Source organism: Polyodon spathula, chromosome 9 (assembly GCF_017654505.1).
Source record: "Polyodon spathula isolate WHYD16114869_AA chromosome 9, ASM1765450v1, whole genome shotgun sequence".
In the NCBI taxonomy this organism is placed as follows: Eukaryota; Metazoa; Chordata; class Actinopteri; order Acipenseriformes; family Polyodontidae; genus Polyodon; species Polyodon spathula.
In genome coordinates, this window is record NC_054542.1 from 26,179,590 (window position 1) to 26,200,917 (window position 21,328).

Here is a 21,328-nt window from a genome sequence, read left to right on the forward strand (position 1 = left end):
TTACCAAACAATATTTTTAAGTACCGGTACTAGGAAGGTGGGAAGCTCAAGTCACAGTGTGCAAAGAAAATGATATGTTCTTAAAATATGCCAGTTTGTTTGTTTCTGACTTGTTTTATTCCTCTCAGAAAATGTGTCTTTGCACGTGCTTCAAAATATGTCAAACTAAGTGTGATGTAGGATACTAATTATTTTTATGAGTGTAGTTAATTTCATTTTAGGTGTTTGGTTTTCATTAGTTTGTCAAAATTACCTGCCACTTAAGGATTTATTGCATGCAAACAACATGAAAGCAAATTGTTTTACAGTAATTTGCCTCACTGCTTTTACTAACTGGTTTCCACAGAATAAATACACATTTTAGTTTGACATATTTATCATATATTTTAAAACCAATTATAAACAATACGTTTTACGGTAATGATAAACTCGAATTATCTAAAGGGGGTGTAACAAGGCCAGCTTTGCGTTCTAACCAGGTTCTAAGAATGGCATTATTTTAAGTAAATTCATAAAGCACATACAAGGAAATACTGATTTCCAAAGACACTATGCTAATTATTCTGAAATGTAAACATACATATTTAGTTTAGGACCCAGTTGCAACTAAAAACCTGGACAGTTTATGTCCAGCGTATTATACCACTGCCAGATTGTTTTTTCATACATAGTCACTTACTAATTAGATTAATCAATTAGGAAATACTTTCTCATTACAAACAAATTGCATCAAATACACATAAACTTAAACTTAAAAAGCTGGAATGTACACAGCTTCTGCACCTTGAAACATCAGAATAAAGCTTTAAAATTAATTTTGTGTTCCCAAAGCAGAAGAACAAAGAAAGAGGGAGATTGACATTCTACAGACTTACAGTTTATGGGACATATCAACAATTTTTAAAACAGTGCAAGTATAGTTTCCAAATACTGAAAGACAAAGATAAATAACATAGTTTCATGCATCCAGAAAGCCTATACATATTGACTAATATTCTCAAGTGTACCCTATCGTAATTCTTTATTGGTACCATAAAATAAGTTGACTGAATGCAGTTTATATACTGGTATGTTGCAATGGTGCAGAAAAGGTTTTAAGAGCAGTACGTTTCAGTTAAATGTTGCTAAAGATGTTTCAATATCAAATGCATTCTAAATAACAATTCCAAGTGAGATTTATTCTTTCAATTTTTCAGTTTCTTTTAATCATTTTAACTGTGGGCTGCATCTTTTGCCAATGACTCCTTTCATACCATGCATTGATCCAGCTGTGACTGCAGAACATCCTGCTCTACACTTTTCATCTCCAACATTGGCAACTGGGCCTTCACATCATCCAGAGTCCTCTTACAATCCAACAGGCGTTGCTCAAAGTTCACTGGCTTCTGGAACAAGCGGAACTTCATGGAGACTTCCTGTAGCTTTTTCTGCAAAAAAATTGTGTTCAAAACATCACTAGCACTTTCCAGTTACCAGCAGCACCACTTAGACCAATCATCATATACATGACGTAATAAAGTATGAGCTAATGCACCATTTTTCAAAAGAATCAATTTCAAAGGCAAAACAGAATGGTTTTTAATAATGTTGTACATTGTGTGTCTGGGTAACAAAACACCTGTTCTATGAAAGACTCTCATAAATCTCAGTTACTGAAAGGTCAGGTTTCTTTTCTTTCCTTAACATATCTGCATATATCATTTGCATTCATTTCAAATACCAAACATTGATTTAAATTTGAATAGTATTCTTCAAAATGGTCTAGCTCTACAGTGAGGTGTGTGTGTGTGTGTGTGTGTGTGCATGTATATATATATATATATATATATATATATATATATATATATATATATATATATATATATATATATATATATATATATATGTGTGTGTGTGTGCTGTCATTCCCGCTGTAACACACAGTTGGGACGTTTACCAGTCGTGATATCACTCCAACACACACATAACACACATATATATATATATATATATATATATATATATATATATATATATATATATATATATATAGTATATATGTGTATATATATATATATATATATATATACAGTGCAGTGCCTTGCAAAAGTATTCAGACCCCTGACCAATTCTCTCATATAACTGAATTACAAATGGTACATTGAAATTTCGTTCTGTTTGATATTTTATTTTTAAACATTGAAACTCAGAATCAATTATTGTAAGGTGACATTGGTTTTATGTTGGGAAATATTTTTAAGAAAAATTAAAAACTGAAATATCTTGCTTGCATAAGTATTCAACCCCTGTGCTGTGGAAGCTCCCAGTTTGCACCGATGAAAGAAATTGCCCTAACGAGGACACAATTACCTTACCATTGGCCTCCACCTGTGAACCATTAAAGTTGCTGTCACATTTTCTGGATAAAAACCCCACTGTTGAAGGATCATTGATAAGGCTGTGAATCTGAAGGAAAATTAAGACCAAAGAGCATTCTACAGAAGTTAGAGATAAAGTAATACAAATGCACAGATTAGGGAAAGGGTACAAAATAATATCCAAGTGTTTGGATATCCCAGTGAGCACAGTTGGATCAATAATCAGGAAGTGGAAGCTGCATCACACCACCCAGGCACTGCCAAGAAAAGGCTGTCCCTCAAAACTCAGTGCTCAAACAAGAAGGAGACTTGTGAGAGAAGCCACAGAGAGGCCAACAATCACTTTGAAGGAGCTACAGAGTTCAGTGGCTGGGAGTGGAGTAATGGTGCACCAGTCAACCATATCAAGAGCTCTCCATAACACTGGCCTGTATGGGAGTGTGGCAAGAAAGAAGCTGTTACTCAAAAAGTACCATCTGAAAGCATGTCTGGAGTTTGAAAGAAAGCATGAGAGTGACCCAGCTGCGATGTGGGAAAAGGTTATGTGGTCAGATGATACCAAGATAGAGCTTTTTGGCCAAAACTCGAAGTGCTGTGTGACGCAAACCTAACACTGCCCATGCCTCAAGACACACCATCCCTACAGTGAAGTATGGTGGTGGCAGCATCAGTGGGGATGCTTCTCATCAGCAGGGACTGGGCATCTTGTTACAATTGAAGGAAGAATGGATGGAGCAAAATAGAGGAAAATACTGCAAGAGAATCTGTTTCAGTCCGCTAAAAAACTGGAGCTTGGGAGGAAATTCACCTTTCAGCAGGACAATGATCCCAAAGCAACATTGGAGTGGCTCAAGAACAAAAAGGTGAATGTCCTACAGTGGCCCAGTCAAAGTCCTGATCTCAATCCCATTGAGAATCTGTGGCACTATTTGAAAATTGTGGTTCACAAGCGTCGTCCAACCAACCTGAACAACCTGGAGCAATTCTGCCAAGAAGAATGGGCCAAAATCACTCCGACACTGTCTGCAAAGCTGGTACATACTTACCCCAAAAGACTTAAAGCTGTTATTGCAGCAAAAGGTGGCTCTACCAAATATTAACGTGTGGGGGTTGAATACTTATGCAAGCAAGATATTTCAGTTTTGGCCAGGTGTATCGCAACTGTATCAGTACTGTACCAGTATTGAAAAGTGAGTTAGGACAGAAAGGGTTTTTGTACCGGTACATTCTACACCAAAGCAAACTACTGTTTGTACCAATACCGATACAAGTGTGAACTGCAGCTAAGTTAATAGAGCAATAAGATGCTGAATATCAGGTTTTTCTATCAGTAAAAGCACAAAACCTTTGTTATGTCAGCTGTCCTGTAGCCTTGATCTACTGGGAATACAAACTCACTCAATTGCACCAGCTACTTGGATGACATCATAAAAATAAAAAAAAACCTCAACAACATCAATACACAGTGAAGCTGCCAAAGACATAAACAGGATGCTTTACTATTAATGTCTTTCTGTAATGATGTATAGGTTCATTAGCACTAAAAATACGGCTAGTTACAGACCTCAACATTGAACTCAATAAGAAAGAAAGAAAGAAAGAAAGAAAGAAAGAAAGAAAGAAAGAAAGAAAGAAAGAAAGAAGCCTGAAAACATAACAGAACCTAACAGAATAAAGGTCATAAGAGTCACTCAGGGTCTATGTTGCCATGGTGTTTCACCGGATTGGATATAAACACTATTACCACATATAATAGGCTAATATGTTAATCTAAACTCAAATTAAGATTTGCAACGTTAACATGATACAGCTCTAAATAAGCACTGCCTTTAAATACAATTACATTTTGTATTAACGTCTTTCAGTTCGAAGACGACCACCAACCCATTATGTAAGGGCTATGCCTCCTATTGGTAGGTATTTACTGAGCTCTTTATCTCAGCGCTGCCGATAGGCCCCTTCCTGTGGCGATGTCAACGATCCTGTCTACTGAAGGATTAAATAGTCAGTCCACAGACTGATGGTTCCCTTTCAATTCGAAAATAACCATCAAGGTATGGGATATTGCCGTCAGGCAGTAGGATTGACTGAGCTTTATAGCAAAGCTGCCGATAGGCCTCCGCGCGAGCTGACGTGAGAGACTCTCTTCCTCTTTTGCCTTCAGCCTTTGTAGGACTCTGAGCACGTAAGTTCTCTCTGTGAGATTTATTTTCACTGATTGTACTCGACAGCTACTGCCCCTTCTCTGAGTTGATTTCAGCGTTTGCTCGTTGAGCATTATATATATATATATAAAATTTTATTATATATATTTCCTTTCACGCTTTGCTCCTGCATAGCGTTCTTTCCGCGTTGGACCTTCGTCTTCCTTATTCTTAATATTCTCTCTCTCTCTCTCTCTCTCTCTCTCTCTCTCTCTCTCTCTCTCTCTCTCTATATATATATATATATATATATATATATATATATATATATTTTTTGGGGGTTTTTTTGTGCTGTCTATTCTCCCTAACAGGCATTGCATAGAATTTAGAGGACACATTGCGCGCCTGTAGGCCACGCATTTCTTGCAGCCTCGGTCTCGCCCCGCGCCAGACCCGGAGTTAGACTGCTACTCGCAGTCACTCAAAAACTACCACCCGAGGCTTGTGTTCACCCCACCGCGTGGTCGTTGTCTTCGGTAGCTATACTACCATATCCTGCTGCAGTTCCTCAAAAAAAAAGAAAATAAATAAATACATTTTTAAAAAATAAATTAAAAAAAAAAAAAAAGTTTTATTTTTTTTTCCCATTCACTTACATAAGGAAGACTACCACCAACGACAACTTATTGCCCCTTACCACAGGTAAGTATAGCACAGCTCCTTTGTCTTTTAGACCAAAGACACTGTACCAGCACTTAGCGTCTCCGCTCTGCGGGTCAGCTGACGCTTTGACGTCCAGTGCATAGCATGCACCTCGATGCTTGGTGCTTTGACGCTCGGCGCACGCACCTTGACGCTCGACGCGCCCTCGTTCAACGCTAGGTACACTAACACCTCGACGCTCGGTGCTTCAATAGTCGGCGCACGCACCTCGACGCTCGACGCTCGGTGCACTAATAACATGCACCTCGACGCTCGACGCTCAGTGCATTAACGCCTCGACGCTCGGTGCATGCACCTCGACGCTCGGCGCCTACCACTCAACGCCTTGCCGCTCGGTACATGTACCTAGACACTCGGCGTATTAATCAACGACGCATCCCATCATAAAAATGTCTGGGTTCCATCGTTGTGTCACCTGCCATCTACACCACCTGCTCCTCCGCCGTCTACACCACCGGGAAAATTGCAGCTATCGAGGAGCCCCTCCCAGCTTATAGCTGGTCAGAGATCTCCAGAGCATAGACGTGCTCGGGAACGCTCCCGTAGCCCGCCTATCCAGTGCTGAGGCCACTCTCCTCGCAGGGAACGCCCTCGCCGGTCGCGGTCTCACTCCATTTCACCCCGTCATAGGGGGCGATCTCGTTCCCCTCGCCGGGACAGACGCCACAAGGACAGGTCACGTGGCAGAGCTGACATCTAAGATGTCCCAGTTCATGGAGGTGATGATGGGTCAGCAATCGCTGCTCATGTCACTGACCAACAGGGCACCACAAACCACCGACGCTCAGGTCGAGTTGACAACCGCCCAACCGGCTCTGCCCGCCCCGGTCATTCTGCAACCCCAAGGGGCTTGGGATGCAGATGCAATCTCTAGGGACGCATCTGAAAGTGAGCCTCCCGTTGAGGAGGATAGTACGGAAGCCGAACTAACCTCTCACAATTCAGAGCTGGACACTTAGTCGGAGGTGTTGGACACTAATGACCCCTTGTGGTCACTTTGTGGAGCGAGCAACTCGCCACCTAGGGGTTGAGTGGCTAGCCCTCTGTGCAGTCTCCGCAGCCCAGGACGCTTCCAGCCTTCCCGGACTTTATTAAGGAGGTACAATCCACCTGGGGGGCCCCAGCTTCTTCACCGGCAACCTCGCGGAAAGCTTCCACGTTTGCCATGCAAGGAGCAAGTGAGGCGGGACTGGCGTCTTTTGCACCAGTCGATGTCGCCTTCGCGGCCCTGGTCAAAACACTGACCCACTCGGGCCTAACTAAGGACCCTGCATGTCCTAATCGACAGTGCAGGATCACAAAGGTTCATTTAAAAAAGGGCTATGCAGCAGCTATAGAGGCAGTCAGATTGTCCAACGTGGCCAGCCTCCTGTCAGTCTACCAGGCGTCGCTGGTGAAAGACCTCCCTGAGCACCTTTCAGCATCCTTGAGGGCGGAATTGGCGTTGATCGTCCAATTCCTGGTCAAAATAGCCCAGCTAAATGCTTGGGCTCAGGGCAGGAGTATTGCGTCTCTAGTGGTCGCTAGAAGGCAGCTCTGGCTCTCGCAGGCGAGAGTCCAAGAGCTTGACAAGGCCCCTTTGTCAAATGCCCCCATCACACTGGGGCACACATTTGGCCCAGCGGTGCAGGAGATGCTGCAACGCTCTGCTAAAGCCCGGGAGGCTTCTCAGCAAATGGCAAAAATGTGGCCGCATAAGCCTTTTCAGCCTAAGCGCCAGCAGGAGCATCAGTGGCGAAAGACACCACCACAGCACCTACCACGGCCGTGGGGTGCTAAGACACCTCCGTCAGCTGCAGCAGCGTACGGTCAGCCTCCATTTTCTGGACCGCGGCGCGTAGAATGGCGCCCTAGAGGAGGTGGCAGGTCACGCCCTTGTGGCGCTGGCCAGGCTCCTCGTGAGCGAGCACAACCGGAGCAGCCTTGAGACACCCAGGCAGCTATCGGCCCACCCCTACACTGTTCCGCAGCTCCAGTTCTGGCAACAATGCGCCAACAACATCTGGGTGCACAAGACCATTTCCACCGGGTACACCCTTCAATTCCGGTTAAAGCCTCCCCCCTTCAGGGGGGTTGTCGTAACTGCAATGAAGGACTCGATTCAGTCCTCAGCTCTGAATGTGGAGATACAGACACTGCTCAGAAAGCTTGCCATTCAACAAGTAGACCCTGCTTTGATCGACCAAGGGTTCTATTCCAAATACTTCCAAGTGCCCAAAAAGGATGGCGGGTTCTGCCCTATTTTAGATCTGCGAGTACTGAACAGATACCTACGGCGGTTATAGTTCAGGATGCTTACACACAGGCACATCATCCAGTCAGTCTGGCACGGTGACTGGTTTACCACCGTGGACCTGACAGATGTGTACTTTCATGTTCCCATCTGCCCGGGTCACAGGAAGTATCTGCGTTTCTCCCATTCGGTCTGTCTCTAGCTCCTCGAACCTTTTCGAAGTGTATGGACATTATTCTGGCCCCTTTGCAGGCTCAAGGCATTCGACTGCTGAACTACCTAGATGACTGGCTCATCTGCACGCAGTCGAAGGAGCAGCTGGCACAGCACACAGTGATGGTTACAAACCATCTGCAGCGGCTGGGTCTGAAGGTCAACTCAGAGAAGAGCCGCCTTGTGCCAAGCCAACAGACCGAATTTGTGGGTCTGCATCTGGACTCAGTGTCCATGGAAGCGACCTTGTCAACACAAAGAGTTGCCTCGCTGGAACGGTGTCTCTCCCTGTTCAGGTTGAGAGAAACAATCAGCATGGAGCTGTGTCAGTGCATGCTGGGGCTGATGGCTGCCGCCTCACAAGCCCTTCCCTTGGGTTTATTACACCAGAGACCTCTACAGGCCTGGTTCAATGCCTTCGCGTTACATCCGCAGAGAGACAAACACCGCAGGTTGACAGTATCCCGAACCTGCTGGGAAGCGCTACGCTGGTGGAAAGTTCCGCCAAACATCTGCCAGGGTGTTCGCCTGGGTCCCATCTACCGGAGGGAAGTGGTTACGACTGATGCTTCCAACCCAGGTTGGGGAGCAGTCTGGAATGGCTCAGGGACCCGCGGAGTGTGGTCAGGACCCTGGAGGTCAGCCCACATCAATGCTCTGGAACTCAGGGCAGTGGACCTCGCCCTCCGGCACTTCTTGCCGGTGCTTCTAAACAAGCACGTGTTGGTGCGGTCGGAAAACACCACGTTTGTGGCGTATATCAACCGCCAGGGCCCCCTGCCTTCACCAAATGGTAGCACGGCTGTTGCTATGGGCACAGCTGCGCTTGACCTCTCTGCACGTGGTTCACCTCCCGGGCAGAGCCAATTACGCAGGGGACCTCTTATCCAGAGGAGGCCCTCTCGCAGGAGAATGGTGTCTCCACCCTCAGGTGGTAGAGCGCATCTGGGAATGGTTCGGCAGAGCGCAGGTAGATCGCTTCGCGAGAGACCGCGCACTGCCCCCTATGGTTCTTGGTGAGGGATCCCGACAGCCCCCTAGGAGTCGACACACTGGCTCACGACTGGCCGCCAGTCCTCCTAGATGCACTTCCACCAACTCCGATGCTCCCCGCCCTCTTAGAGAAGGTCAGGGTAGAGCAAACGACAGTGATTCTGATCGCTCCTCGGTGGCCTCGGAGAATATGGTTCCCGAGCATGGTGCAGTTGCTGCACAGTCAACCGCGGGAGCTTCCCCTGCGGGCAGACCTATTGTCACAGGCCGAAGGACGGCTTTGGCACCCGAACCCCAAGCTCATGCAGCTATGGGCTTGGCCCCTGAACGGGAGCACCTGTCAGCCTTAGGGCTTTCGACAGCCGTGATCTCGACCATTCAGAGCGCCCTCTACCAGGTCACAGTACACGTTCAAATGGCACCAAGATTGGTGTCTGGTGGGGGGCCATGACCCAATATCTTCTCCTATGACAGTAATATTACAGTTTCTGCAGAAACTGTTAGATGAAGGGAAATCTCCCTCTACACTTAAAGTGTATTTAGCCGCCATATCTGCCTGCCATGTACGCATTGACGGATTATCACCAGGCCGCCATTTTCTGGCATCTCAGTTCCTTAAAGGCGCAAGACACTTGCAACAACATCATGGAGCCTTGACGTGGTGCTAGAAGCCCTTACCAAGGCACCGTTCGAGCCTCTCCACACAGTGGATATAAAGCTCATGTCTATGAAAACCGCGTTTTTGCTGTCGGTAGTGTCAACAAAACGCGTCAGCGAGTTACATGCACTGTCAGTGCATCCTTCATGTATCCGCTTCGCAGGAGACGGTTCTAAGGTCTCCATGCGCCCAAATCCAGCCTTTTTGCCAAAGGTTATATCTCCGTTCCACGTGAACCAGCCAGTCGAGTTGATGGCATTCCATCCTTCTCCCTTTTCCTCTCCAGAGGAACGACGGTTACACATGCTCTGCCCTGTGCGGGCATTGAGGTGTTATATTGACCGTATGCCACGGTTCTAAGACCTTGGGTCAGCCGTTGTCAAAACTACGTCTTTCCCACTGGATAGTGGATGCTATTAAATTAGCCTATGATTCTGCAGGCCCTCCACCGCCAGGGCAGTTGAAGGTGCATTCCACTAGGGGTATGGCAACGTCCTGGGCCCTCTTTAGAGGGGTACCAGTGTCTGATATCTGCGCGGCAGCCAGTTGGGCTACACCACATACCTTCATGAGGTTTTACAGACTAAACGTGCTGCATTCCTCTGCTCCATTATTTGGAGCATCTGTACTACACTCTATGGCACCTTTGGTTGCCAATGTAGTGGTTAATACCCCACCTTAGGACAGGTGTCATTGCGAGCATAGACGCCAAGGCGCAGCTCCGCATATGCCTAAATGTATTGCCTGCGCAGTTGCGTTATGACGTAAGTCTGTCCTAGTGCTGAGAATCCTCCCTCGCAACGGCTTGGGTACACTGTTCCCATATGTTAATGGTTATTTTCAAATTGAAAGGGAACGATAGGTTACGGATGCAACCCCAGTTCCCTGAAAGAGAAAATAACCATCAAGCGACGAGGTCGCTCCGGAAGCCATCACAGCCTGAAGAGCAAAAGAGGAAGAGAGTCTCCACGCGCTGCGTATTGAAAGCTCCCAGGGGGGTGGGCGTACATGTCAACTCGCACGGAGGCCTATCGGCAGCTTTGCTATAAAGCTCAGCCAATCCTACTGCCTGATGGCAATATCCCATACCTTGATGGTTATTTTCTCTTTCAGGGAACCGGGGTTGCATCCGCAACCTACCGTTCTCTTTTTGGTTCTTAAGATGGTAAGGTAAGACCTCTGTGTAGAAGTTGAGTGTATTTCAAAATAGCTTTTCTGAGTCGATTGCAGTTCCCCTGCATTCGTGGAATCAGCGGCTTTAAAATAAAGCCTGTTTTTCTCCTTTCTTCAACAGCCTGCCTTGCTTGTGTTGCAGGCTGCCTTTTCTTACTGTTTATCGTATGTGTGTGACTGCCTGTGCAGTATTGATTTAAAGGCGTGCTTGTGTGTGTCTTAAGCCTACACTCTTGGGGAGAATGTAATTCCTCCGCCAGGGCTAGGCTTTGCTATACCCCTACCTTTGAGTGATCCCGTTGCCGTGCGCGCAGTTGGGCGAAATAGAAATACTGTTGTTGTGTGTCCACCTGTGTGCTGACCCTGTCGCACAACCCTGCTTTGCCTTTGTTGTGCTGTGAATTTTAGCTGCAGTGCAGTTAAAAAACAAAACAAAACAAAAACAAACAAACAGCCAGTCAGCAGTGTAACTCCTCCACCGGGGCTGCGTTCTAACCTGCCCCGCTGTAGAGTAGACTTCTCCTGGCTGACTTGGCACGCCCACCCCGGTGTGTCATGCCTTCAAAAAAAAAAAAATGTGCGTTCTCTCCCCTGTTGCTTTTCAAATCACCCTTTAGTCTGTGTCTCCCTGGTGTATGCGGTGTGTGACTACACGCGGTCAGGGTAGGCACCGCTGCATTAGCCGCCCCCTGGTGCTTCGGTACCCCTGTTCACGCTCAACCCTTGGTACTTCGGTGCCTCGCTGTGTATAGCATCTTCAGTGCACGTGGTGCTCGGTGCGCACGGGACTCCAGTGTCTCAGTGGGCATGGTACTTGGTGCATACGGTACTTGGTACACACAGTACTCCGTTCGCACGGTGTCTAATACCTTGTGCGCATAGTGCCCTCAGTGCTCTGCAAACTTTTTGCACGCGGTGCACACGCTACACTCGGTGCGCACATTACTCAGGGCACGCACCGTGCCCAGTGCTTATTATGCATGGTGTCTAGTAACCCGGTGCTCATTACATTAGATGCACGTGAACATCGCGCACATTGTCTCTTGATGCACTCTTCCTGCAGACGGTGCTCCACTCTGCTGTAGGCTACGTGCTGCCCCGGCTGTGTGACTGCACGCAGTCCTGGCTAGAAACCCTTGTCCAGTTGCTGGGATCGAGCTTGTGTGAAACGACTCTCTCTCCCAGACTCCGCTGGGTTGTCTCGGCCCGCCCTCTCACTGCACTTAAAAATTCAGTTCACCCGTATTGCCATGGCGACTGCTATTTTACCCTCCAGCTTTGGTGTTGTGTGTTTATATGTTTTTTTTTTTCTTTTACAATCTTTTACAATACAATTTTTAAAATACAATCATGATTCCTCCACCGGGTCCCACCTCTTCTGCGTCCCGCTGTTGAGTTGAATTGAATCAGCTGGCTTGTTTCACCCCGCCTACTTGGTGCACTTCGTAATAATAATAATACAGATGTACAGCTCACCCATCTGGCTTGGTGACTGTTTCTCCCATAGCTGAATTGCTGTGTGTCTAAGGCTATAATTTCTTTTCCTATTACTGCCTTGGCAGTTAACAAAAAAAAAAGATAAATATAACCTGGGACAATATTGTGGACACAGCCGCCCTTGTCAATGATAGAGTAAACCTTTCAAATACTGTAGGCATCTCTCTTTTAAGAGCTATTAAGTATGGGTTATTTATTAAAGGCGCCTGGGATTGTGTTCAATCCTCCTATTGACAAACTAATAAAATGTTGTCGTCTTAATGAATACTTTATACAAGTAGCTGATGATTTTATTTTAAGCAGTTCTGCAGCTCTAGCTGGCTTTCATCGCTCTTGATGTAAACTGTATCAGACTTTTTTTATCTTTAATGCATTCATTATAGATTAAATGTCTGTCGAATGGGTCGGATGGTGAGCCGCCCTCCATTTAAACAAGCGCATAAAATACGAAGAATAGAAGTGAATGGCTTGTTTTATCTCCCTTAATACCATTCCTTCAAAATGACTGCTGCTGTTACTTACCGTACCAGCATTTGGTGACACTGACACACACAAACACAAGTTTACTGCAGAATGTGGACATTTAATGGAGGCAAAAGGACAGCACTCATGCTGGCAAAAATGTTGTAAAAGTGCTCCAGTTTTTTTTTTTTTTTTTTTTTGTCAGTGGTAATCATTTCCAGAATTGTCAGCAGGAGTAATTTTTTATTTCCCACAGACTGCAGCAGTATAGTTTTGTGATAATAAAATAAGTCAGGGTTTACCCTGGCTTTTATGTTTTTTTATTCTTTTGTAGACTAATCATGTGAATAAACTTTAGTCACTACTGGTATAGAATCCTCAAGGGGCTTTACATCCTGCTTTTATTCTGTACCTTAAATTACTATAATAATTTTTATATAGCACCTATTAAGTGGACCACCATCACAAAGCACTTTACAAGGTAAAAGATAGGGTGTGTTACCTACGCATCATTAGAGTCACTTACAATGTTTCACCCGAAAGACAGAGCACCAGAAGTTAAATGACTTGCTCAGGGTCACACAATGAGTCAGAAGGATTTGAAGAAGGGACTTTCTGGTGATAAGCCCCTTTCTTTAACCACTGGACCACACAGCCACTTGTAAACAGATATATTGCATGCTATTGTGGAAAATACTAATTATGCATCATCACAAAATGTATTTAGTTAGTTTGTTTTGCAACTTTTGCAGTGGTTTTGCAATATAAAACATTGCACTACAACAGAAAATATCAGTAAAATGTGTTTGTTTTTGTATGTGGAGGACGAACAAAGTGCCAAACGCCACGTTATTGTTTTGTTTTTATTTTGTATTTATTTAAAAACAGGAACTCCCCGCCTCTGTGCATATTTGGCATTTACTTTGTATTAAACCCCAGTGGGTGTTTGGAGGAGCGAGTGAGAGAGGCGTGTAAGAATAATAAGTATGATCAGTGAAGGCTACTACCTAGCCTGACCACAGTATTTTGCGTTTGTGATTTTTGTTAAAACCTTTATCTGTGAGCAGTGTTTTGTTTAAATATTTATTTTATTTTTGTTATTTAAATAAACTGTGCCACAGCGTCTTTTACCCTGCAGTACTGCACTCGTTTGTTTCCTTCCTGCTTCTGGCCTGTCACCAGAAAGCCATCCCTGTCACAAACCCACATACGTTCTCAGGTTTACAATTGTTACAAGGCAGAAACTAAAATATATATATTTTTTTTAAATGGAGTGTGTGTGGTATAAACTATTAGTGTAACAATTCCATTACTTTCTTATCATACATGGTTGTGTACTGGCAAAATCTGCATTTCTTTAGAATCTTCCACAGATGAAATTAATATACCATATACATCAAATATACCAGGAAACTCTGAACAATACACATGCAATGTATAGCACAATATTACTGTAATTTGTTTCAACTTTCCAACAACACAGTGATATAGTCAACCAAACCCTGCACTATTTATCACTGCAACAAGACCTTGTTGTTTTGTATGTTTTTTGTTGTTTTTTTTTTTACCTCATGTTGCGTAATTCCAGGTTAGCATCTTCAGGTTCTTCAATATTACAACTGGCACACTTAAAATATGCGTCAATTTTCTTTGTGACTTTTTTAGAAAGTGCAAACTGTCTGCTTCATCTTATTTTGGCTTCTGCGCGACACATGTGTTTAGCGCGTGAGAGAGACTGAGAGACTAGGTGCATTCACAGAGATAATTTTACGCAGATTCTGTGCAGAGTCCGACTGATTTAACCAATGGGTGCGTTCACGGAGATCATTCTTGAAAGATCATTGGCTAAATTGGTCAGATTCTCCACATAATGATCTCCATGAATGCACCTAATGAATTGTAACCATTAAGTGCGTGCACCGCAACACCAATAGAAACCTCTGGCAGTTGAAAAGTGTATATTTCTGCAGTTCTGTTGTGTGAACTGCACAGATCTGGCAGAACTTCAGAAATCTGCTCTACATGAACGCACTCATTAATTTCTGTACTGCCACTAAAGCTGCATGGGTCGTATGTTTGTTTCTCCACAGCTGTAAAACAAATCCTCTGTATTTTTGGGAGGTTGTAAATGGCTGTTTAGTCAGGCATTACGGCAGTACTCCCCTTATCTGGAGCACTGTGTAAGTTTGTCACTGGCTGGGTTAAAGTCAGAACATTCTCACCACCTTGTCACTTTAAGCTTGTGTACAGTATGTGTACAGTAAAAAAAAAAAAAAAAAACTAGTATAAATATTTTTTGAAGAATTGCATCTGATTTCTTTAGTATTATTAATTGTATACTTACTGTGTGATTTGTAGGGTCTATAGTCTTAAACCATTTCTGGTAATGAAATAAATATTTTAAAGGTATAATGAAATAAAGTCTGAATCATATTTCCATACCTCATACTAACATCATTTATTGCTCTTATTGCTGTTGTTTTGAGTTTTTTTTTTATAATTTATTGCTGCTTTATACAGCCATGATGTACAAGACTTATGCAACCTGATACGGTCTCTCCCAACCCCACATAGTTTTCACTGTATGTGAAGCATGGGACACAAGGCATTTAAAGCTCAATGGGGGAAGTCAACTTTCAGAGCTGTGGCAGGAAAAGCAAACAGCAAAAAGCGTGTTTTATTATAAGACCTTTAACCAGTATTCTTGCTTCGTGTCCGATGCTACTGTACCTGCGTTATGTCAATCTGTGAAATGACTCGCTCTGAAGTTTCCTTTACAAGCTTTCTCTTTTTCATTTCGTCCAGGCTGCTTTCATGGCTGCTCAACTCAGACTGGATTTTCTTTAAAAGAAACAAACAAACAACAGATACATACATACATACATACATGCATACATAAATAAACGCATAAGCATTTGTTGACAGGCTAATAATTAAAAAGCAATATGACTTCCTGATCAGAATAATTCAAACCCAGACCCAGGAGGTAAAACCACGTACAAGTATAACTAAATAATGGATCGAACACAGAAGACTAAAGTTTCAATCAAAAACCAAACCGTACAACCAGTGACCACAAACTATAAGAAATACAGGTAACACTTTACTAGAATCCAACAAATTAAATGTACATATGTCATATATGCAACGTATTCTTATTGCATATGTACTACACATCTATTCACATTCTACACATACCATATTAATACACAGATTATTGACATCATGAACAGGCATTTATTTTAAATTCTTTACATATTAATGAGTGCGATGTGCTCGGACTAAATAAAAAAAAAGAAAATGTTTTCACACATCTGTCTCCCAAATCTGTCTTCTCTTTCCTTCTGTAATTTAGAAGCAACAGGTATTAACTTGATGGACGAGAATTTATGTTAAAACAGTCGAAGCACGTTTTGAAACCATAATACAGATGGAAACAGTGGTCCATTTTATACCTTTTATTTCTAATCTCCTTTCAAAAAGCAATTCCCTTTCTCTGTATTGCCTCCTCTTTGTCTACCCACCCTAATCAGTGTGACTGTTGGTGCTCAGATAGAGAGAAGTGATGGTCTGTTTCAGCACGATAATAAACAACTGTATGCGGAAACCAGTGCGCCCTCTCAATCCCAGGAGTACAGCCTGCACTCACTGGAGTGTGCCATCTTTCTCATTACAAAAGCCCTTTTCTTTGCCACTCCACAGTGCTTTGGCTTCACAACAGCATATTAACACCACTCCATAGGCCTTTGATAGTGTAACAGCAAATGAATAGTTAGTCTAAGCTAAGTAGTTAACATGTTTTCTTCTCAGCAGCACAGATATCAATGATCTCCAGGGGGCTGAGTGTAGGTTTACCCAGAGTGCACTGTGCAGAGCCTGAAGATTTATAAGAGTGCATTAATCCACAGCTGTCACACAGGCTTGTTATACAGAGCTTTTAATTTTATAAGTCACTGAACAAGCTATCAGTATACACAGAATTGCTTCCTTATGCCTATTTAAAGTATATTGCACCCATCCCAAATACAAGTTCATATTGTCTTATAAACCTTTTTATAACCAACTGCAATATGTCTTGATATTTACTATAATGCTATCAATAGAGTTGCATGTCATTAGCCAACTTTTTCTACAAATTTCAAAAGGTGAAATATGATATGCCATTGGATATTGTTTACAACTCTTTGGGTACAAATATGTGGTGTTTGGAATAGGCCAACCAGACAAAAATGATAGATATCCATTTTTGCTCATTTTGAATACCATCAGATGCATAGCGAATTATTTTAACCATCTTGCAGGGTTACTGAAACACAATTTTGCAACCTGTTAGTGACTTTAGGGTCTGGGATTAGGTTAAAGGATTTAAGGTTAGGATTAGGTTTATGTAAAGATGTTCCTGGAGCATTTGCTTCCAGACATAGCAAGCAAAATGTTTGTGTGTGCCAGAATGAATATGGATTTCCTATTAACACTTAAGCTACTCTAAAGAATCCAACTATTGTTTACTGTAATGACTATTGCTTCCCCAATGTGAACATCCTCAACAGGACAGCAGAACACACATGTGAATACAGTATACATGAACCTGTGTTCGTGTGTGTTTCAGAGTGCACCAGGTAACTACTTTAGAATTCAACATGGCAGAGATTAGCAAGATAAGCTTTTAATACTTGAGTGAGACTGCTGTTTCCGTTGCTAGCCATCTAAACCAGCATGGTAACCACGTGACATTTGATTAATTGAAGAGTAATCTCATTTGCCAAAACAAGGGGGATGGATAATGCCAGCTGTGCACTGCATAGTATCATTCTATGGGAAGCAGAAAATGAACACCCAAGCTTTTCTGTCATTTTTGTTTCAGCATTATCATTGGACTGCCACAAGATGGTGTATCAGCCACATGGAAAAACAAATATCAGGCTATTTCTCAAAGTAAAGTTAAATTGCCAGATGTAAGTCTTGTTGGATTAAATGTTTTTTTTAATTTCAATGGCACAGCTGTCAGAGCTGTGTCCCCACAATCTCACAAAATCATTTAATCCCAAGAAGATCTATAATGGTTAAAGAATCAGAGGAAATCACTGCAAGATTTACATAAATTACATTTAGCGCGTTGTAGTAAATTACCTATTTGTTTGGTGTCTATACTTAATGAATAGAACCCTGGGGTGTATTAAATGTGAGCCACACACGACTTAATTGGAAAATGCAGCCTGTAAGGCTAATGTTAACATAGTAAGTAAATTAATTTTCAGCAATTACAGAGATTAACGGCACTTTTTATGATAAAGTGCACAATTCATCCGCCGCATTACATTTGCAATTACAGAATTTACTTTCTCACCTTGTTAAAATTATAGGTTTATTCAGCTTTAGTCTTCTGCCTAAAAAAGCAAACGCCACTTTTACTACTGATAAAGAGTCTGCATTTTACAACCCCTGGTGCTGAAGAAAGGTTTAACACGTTATCTGGTACTTGTTTCACTGGATATGTTGGTAAGAATGTTAACCTTTTTCATTACCTGCGCTTCCGCTGGGATCTGAGCTGCATCAATCCGGTCTGCAATGTAGGCTGATAGGTGGCGGTCAATGGTTCCTAGAGACTCCTGAATTAAGCGCATTGTTTTGTCAGTTTCCTGAGCAGATTGGATACTATGCTCAAGGGACTGCTGTCTCTTTACAGCCTGAAATAAAAACATAAAAAAAAAAATGTTACTAAAAAAATTAAATCTTCACTTATATCACGGATGTGGAAGATATTCCAGTTATCTGCAGTTTTGCCACATAATATTCAACCATTCAGACAGTTTTATAATTGAAAACTTTGTGCTAGTGGGAAGTCGTAACTTGCTAATAAAAGACTAATTTCAATTCACTACAGGTATTCTTTCAAAGAAGAGCAGTACATGACTAGATTAAGACAAGGGATGTACATGCTGCAAGTAACATGCTCTTTGTTCATCTTTATGATTTTTTCTTTTTTTTTTTTTTAAGTACAATTCAACAGGATGTTTCTCCTCAGATATACATCTTTGATACCTACACTAGTATTTTAAAACATGCTTGGTATTGCAAGGTTTCTACTGTCTATGTTGCATTCATTTGGTGATTGCTTTTACAACTTCACCCAGCACATTACACAAGTTGATCGACATTCATTACATTCAGATGAGCAGATATAGGAGTCTGTTGAATTGATCTAGAACCAATTATACCAGTGATAGCAGTCTTCTAAGTGTGTTCTTAAAAGTAAGTAAAAAGATAGGCCTGGTCCCATTTTCATATTTAAACAGTGGAGGTATTTGGATACGCCATTGGTCATAAACATTAGCATACCAGTAATTACACTGAAGCCCTATGTATTTATCAGTAGCATTTATTAGCCCATCCCAGCAGATAACAGGCCAACCTACACCATAATGTATTCTGTGATACACTCAAGAACTTGTGAGGGATGACACTAGAGTAGCGAGCCTTGTTACAGCTGGATGGGCAGTGCTCATACTGTACTACCCCTGTGGGGGATATGAAGCAAACTTCATTAGCATTGTGCATCACAAACTGAGTATGTAATGGATTGTCACAGATTTGCTGTATTTATTCTGTCATGGACAAGGACCTAATTAACTGACTCTTGCCTCAAGTTAACAATTTAAGTTACACATTTTGGAAAGAGTTCTTCTCACTTGTGGGGTTTGTATCACACCACAAGCTATTCACGTGTGAAGGAGAGTAGCAGGCAGACAGAAAGACAGGCATACTGCAGAGAAAGTGATTCATTTTCATCTAGACAGTCCCCTTTTACGAGTTTGATGGTTTGATGGGTGGAGCATAGTTAAATAGGGTTATAATTTTATGTTTTGAGAACAGATTTTCAGTACTTCCCAGTAAAGATTTCATAAACTGCTTATTGGTGGGGACAATAACTGAAGGCATGCTTTATATATATATATATATATATATATATATATATATATATATATATATATATATATATATATATAAACCAAAATGTTTGAGAATGCTTTTAAAAAGTTTTACTCCTACCTGCTGCAGTAGCTCATCCCAGCGAGTATTAAAGGTCTCTAGCTTCTCATTAATCAACTCATCTAGGATTCCTCCATCTGTCAGCGTCTGGGCAAGCTCTCGAGCCTGATTACGGTTGTCCTCTGGGTGGCGCAACATGCTTTCCAGAGACTGAAACAGAGAGAAAGGAGTCAGGTGGTATGACATGGTATAGTAAACAGCAGCCAAGTAGATGCATATGGGCACTGCCAAGTGGAAGGATAATAACATGATCTCCATGCATTGTGCATCTGTCTAGCTATGTCAGTATTAAACATATCCAAGCTCAAACTGCTAAAGAGATTGATAAAGACACATTTGTCTACCTCCTGTAATAGTTGTGGTACGGTATTGCAGGAATTCAGATAGACCCCTGTATTGCTGTTAGCCACTTTCTTGTATGCTAAACATTCCACAGTGTAAAACTTGTTAAATTTCAAATGTAGTATTTTAAACATATTTATTTGTGATATTGCATGTCACACTGCTTATTGTAATGGGTGTTACTGAACAATAAATAAATAAATATTGTCCTTTTCGAACCGAATACCAAGGGCACAGCAAGGTATGTATAATATAACCATGTTGAGAGTGACAAGTTCAGATGTATGGCCGTGGATATCTTGTGGAGTAAGTCACTCACATCCAATGCCTCTGAGATCTCCTCTGCACCCCCCTGGATGCTGTCTATAGCTCTCAATTTAAGTTCCAAGTCATCCATCCATCTGTTCTCTGCCTCGAGATATGACAGGAGTTCACACCAGCAGGCCCAGACCTCCTAAGGACAAAGACTTATGAGCTGATACAGAACTCCAGTGAGGCATACAGTAAATGCATTTAAGAAAAAAAAAAAACATAAAATACAGTTTTGGTGATTTTCAAACCACCTAAAAAAAACTATGTTTGTGATTTATAGCAACCATACCCAGATTTATAGTCATTTTATCAGTCAATAACTTTTGGGAAAATATATATATGTTATAGACCGAAGCCAAAATTGGGCTGTTGCCGAAATGCCGCAATTCGCGAAGTGTCCAGCTGTGGTGGGCAGATGCCGAATTAGCATCAAATTCTCTGTCATTTCGGCATCTGCTCGGGCAGTTTGTCAACTGCCCACAGCCACCCGGGCTGATGGTGAAGAAAGATTTTTTTAACAGATGTAGTATACTACTAATAGAGAGTGAATTACCTCTGTTGCGTTTAAGCACAAAAGTGCACCACCATTGAACCACCCATTGCCATGTTAATTTAAATAACATAAACATATTCTCACAACGCTAGTTTAGAGCAATGGTACTCAACAGAATATCAATGGACAAGGTTATTTTCATCATGGGTTAGATATAGAGGCTAGAGTAATTGGGGGGGGGATAAAATTCAACATTATTTTATTGTATTATTGCAGTAATGTAATACAGATCTCTGTGCAGAGTTCCGTTAAATATTAATATCTGCAAGAGACTAATAACCACAGTTTAAATGTGTAAAAGCCACCTAGTTAAAAATACACTGAACAAAAATATAAACGCAACATGTAAAGTGTTGGTCCCATGTTTCATGAGCTGAAATAAAAGATCCCAGAAATTTTCCATATGCACAAAAAGCTTATTTCTTTCAAATTTTGTGCACAAATTTGTTTACATCTCTGTTAGTGATCATTTCTCCTTTGCCAAGATAATCAACCCATCTGACAGGTGTGGCATATCAAGAAGCTGATTAAACAGCATGATCATTATACAGGTGCACCTTGTGCTAGGGACAATAAAAGGCCACTCTAAAATGTGCAGTTTTGTCACATAACAATTCC

The 21,328-nt window shown here is 42.2% G+C and overlaps 1 protein-coding gene across 10 annotated transcripts in view; it reads right to left on the reverse strand.

Annotated features, from left to right (window-relative positions):
* The window catches only part of dmd (dystrophin), a 728,160-nt gene that overhangs the window by 389,496 nt on the left and 317,336 nt on the right, over positions 1–21,328 (reverse strand). For all 10 annotated transcript variants that reach the window (XM_041259003.1, XM_041259005.1, XM_041259010.1 and 7 more), the window contains 5 exons: positions 20,165–20,299; positions 19,504–19,653; positions 17,979–18,140; positions 15,184–15,294; positions 1,254–1,427 (listed from right to left, as the gene is read on the reverse strand). In XM_041259003.1, coding sequence (XP_041114937.1) covers positions 1,254–1,427; positions 15,184–15,294; positions 17,979–18,140; positions 19,504–19,653; positions 20,165–20,299 — 732 coding nt within the window. The remainder of the gene's footprint in view (positions 1–1,253; positions 1,428–15,183; positions 15,295–17,978; positions 18,141–19,503; positions 19,654–20,164; positions 20,300–21,328) is intronic.